The sequence below is a fragment of the Cystoisospora suis genome (genome assembly GCF_002600585.1).
Source record: "Cystoisospora suis strain Wien I chromosome Unknown contig_3777, whole genome shotgun sequence".
NCBI lineage: Eukaryota > Apicomplexa > Conoidasida > Eucoccidiorida > Sarcocystidae > Cystoisospora > Cystoisospora suis.
The window spans coordinates 1,730-5,186 of record NW_027156572.1 but is presented as its reverse complement, the minus strand read 5'-3'; the positions used below and the strand labels follow the sequence as shown (position 1 = coordinate 5,186).

At 51.3% G+C, this 3,457-nt stretch overlaps 1 protein-coding gene across 1 annotated transcript in view; it reads left to right on the top strand.

Moving 5' to 3' along the window:
- Window positions 1-2,181: 2,181 nt before the first annotated feature.
- Window positions 2,182-3,457, top strand: part of CSUI_007246 (retrotransposon ty3-gypsy subclass) — a gene marked incomplete at both ends in the record, with an annotated part of 2,533 nt that continues 1,257 nt past the window's right edge. Inside the window, one exon of the mRNA XM_068067395.1 lies at window positions 2,182-3,445. Within this exon, the coding sequence (XP_067920629.1) occupies window positions 2,182-3,445 (1,264 nt within the window). The remainder of the gene's footprint in view (window positions 3,446-3,457) is intronic.

Genomic DNA, 3,457 nt, shown 5'->3' with positions numbered 1-3,457 from the left:
GGTATACTTTAGCGCTCCCGAGAACAGAGCGTCGTACGTCGTGGGCGAGTCGCACGGTTCGTTTGATGGAGCATTATGCCCCCTACAGTGCATCTGAAGCGTTGTTTCGTTTAAGAAGTGTGAAACAAAGGGCTGGCATTCGTGATTACACTGATCGTTTCAACGAGGCGTTAGCGGATTGTTCGACTATGTCGGAAGCCGAAACGTTACAAATATTTGTAGAGGGGCTCCAGCCCTCTATCAGACGGTTTGTGCATATGAGTCAACCTTTTACGTTATCCGATGCAATAAGAATGGCCGTGTACATGTATGCTGATGTGGAAGCAGCTAACAGGGACCCTCCTCGATCACGATTATCCAATTGGGTGACCATAGGAGGTTACGAAAGAGGAAGGATGTCAGGATATGACGGGCGCGAACCCCCGCAGTTTGTAGGGCCGCCCAGAGTAAATGGATCAAGATTACGAGGGAGAATTGACATAGAGAGGGAACCTACGCGGGTGCAAGACATCGTGAGTCGTGGGAATCGACAGAAGGCGTTTCGCAGACGCGGAGGACCGCCGGGGAGCGAAGGACGATCGACTACATTCCGCACGGACCGTAAATGCCACAAGTGTGGAGTAGTAGGACATTTGGGCAGCGAACTGCACGAATGAGTCTGTAAACTAGTCGCTCTCGGTGCAGGGAGGGAACACACGAGAGCGGGGGATATCCCTGCGCGGGTGAACCTCTGTCGGAAACCGACAGAGAGGGAAGTCCGGCAGGTCGAAGAGGAGGCAAGATCGGGAAGGTACCATTAGGTGCAGCTACCGGCTCGGATCTCGTACTAAGAGCTTGTACGAGAATGGATATTACCGAGGGGGTATAGGGGACCTTTACCTAGTACAAGAGAAGAAGTACGAGACTTGGCAGAGACGCTTTTTCGTGAGGAAAGGGTGCGAGAACGTTTACGACTAGAGCCAGGTGGAAAACAACGTCCACTCAGAGGAAATTTTCGTCAGGCCTAGGCAACAAAAAGGCCAGGGAGAGGAAGAAGCGTATGAAGGGGTATACTAAGAGCAAGCAATCGACCTATTTATACAGGGGAGCCGCATATAGTAGCTGACGCGGAACTATGGGAGAGCGAAACGAGCTCGTTTATCCATAGGAGCCTCCCCCCCGCCGCCCCCCGCTCGATAGGAACGAGGTCGGTGTTGACAGCGGAAGAGGAGCGTGCGAACGCTGTACAAGTAGAATCGCCAGGTGTTGCATCCCAACGCCCCGAGAGCCAACACCCATCCAAGAAGAGGTGTTGCCGGATGAGGGTGACACATTTTCGTTTACCACGCGAGAGATACGGCCTCAACAAGAGCACTCGAGGCCATGGGAACCACGCAGAGGGAGAGCACGTGGCGTAGATAGAGGAAAGAGCAGAAAGGGTAGTGGACGAGAATCTAGGGAAGTAGGGCTGCGTCTGCAGGCGACCCTCTCGAAGGGGAGAGAACGCTACGACAGAGCTGTGGAAAAGGAAAAGAGTAGTAAGAAAGAGCAAGAGATAGACACGGCGTTCCTGCGAAGAAGCTTAAGAGAAATGAACGAAGGGGGAAGAAGAGGAATCTACAGTCGATTTCACCCTGATCACGAATTGTGGAGGAGACGGGTGAAGGAGGTGTTAGGAATCGAANNCGAACTCCCCCCGACGCCGAAGCCAACAACGCGTGCGTACGCAGCGTCGGAAGGAGCGCAGCTCGATCCGGAGAAAATTTTTGAAGTCCCAGACAATGACGCGATCATGCAGGAAGAAGAGAAAGGGCCCCCGGAAGTGATAGAGATTAAATCGAGTAGCGAGGAGGAAGATAGTAGTGACATAAGAGGTCAACGAAGGAGACGAAGGGCGGTGCTCAGGGAACAACAGTTAGCGGAGCGCCAAATCGGGGAGACGGGACGAAGACCCACGGTGGAGAAGCCCCCAGAACCAATCCAGGGAGAAGGGAGAACCCCAAACAGCACAGCTTGAAAGTGGAGGACGAAGTAGACCTCCAAGAGCTAGTGGGCGAGCTTGAGGATCTACGGATAGAGCCTCCGGGCGAGTCGGTGTGGGCAAACCCCGACGAGAGGCAAGTCCCACACGAGAGAGGGCCACGTAGAGTAGGGGCTATACAACCTGTGACAGGGGGAAATAGGGTGAAGTTAGGTGATAGAATGCCAATAGTCTTGGTCAAGATGGAGGGAAAGGAACTTGGGGCGTTACTAGATCCAGGGGCTACTAGGAGCTTCATCGATCCGAAGGTGGCAGACGAACTCGGTGAGTTCGTACAAGAGCTCCACACGCCATTTGAATTTGTGTGCGCAGGTGGGATCCCGATGATCGCGTTAAAAATCATCGACAACGCTGTGCTGGACGTGGATCGCTGGAGCGGGCGACACCCCCTCTTCGTTGGAAGGTTAGGTTATGATATCATTCTTGGGTATGACGTTTTAACAAAAATTGGAGTACTATGGGATTTTCGTGATTGCACTGTGCAGTTCGTGAGAGAAAACGTACTTAGTGAAGACAAGAAGACGCCTGTGTGGCAGAAGGTGTTATGTAAGACCGAGGTGAAACCGTTGTCTGTGCCTGGTGTACCGATAGATTACTTACAAGCCCTCACGTGGGTGGGAAAAGAGTCGCTGAGAAAGATAGAAGCGACCAAGCGTTATCGTGCCAATATGAAGAATAAGACCAAGTTTGTAAAAGGGGTAGAGCCTACCCACGAACAGAGAGAAGAAGAGCCAAAGCCCGAGTTACAGAAAGATCCTATGTATTTAATAATGCCGCCTCCGAAGGAGAAGAAGGGACCCAGACTACCTTCCGTATTGAGAAGAGGGAAGGAGAGGAAAGAGGAAGAAACATTCCACTTCCCGTCCGGGGATGAATTCAAAGAGTGGAAACAAGGAAAGGGGAAGGGAATAGATTCAGTGCATAGTGTGTGTGACAGACAACGCTCACGTGACGTGAGTGCAGAGGTACAGGTAGTAGACAACGGATATACGTGCTCTGTGCAACAAATGCGTAAATGGATGGGACGAAAACAGGTCAAGTGTGTAATGGCTGTCAAAGTATCCGTAGATGAACCCATTATCAATGCGCAGTCTGTGAAAGCGTATACGCAAACAGAGATCGAACTGCCCAGTGAGACTCCAAAGAGTAAAGGAATTGTGTTGGAGGAAAGGTTCCGAGTGCTTTTAGATTCACATGCCAATGTGTTTCGAGAGATTCCCCCAGGGGGAATCACCGAAAGGGTACAGAAACACCATATCGAAACCATTCCAGGCTTAGTGCCCAATTATAGGCGTCAACTGTATCCGATGTCGGAAGAAAGGTTGCATAAACTAGAAGAACTAATCCAAACTCTGATACAAAGAGGGTTCATTGTACCATCCAGTTCACCCATAGCTGCGCCAGTGTTCTTTGGAGAGAAGAAGGGTACGGAGGACC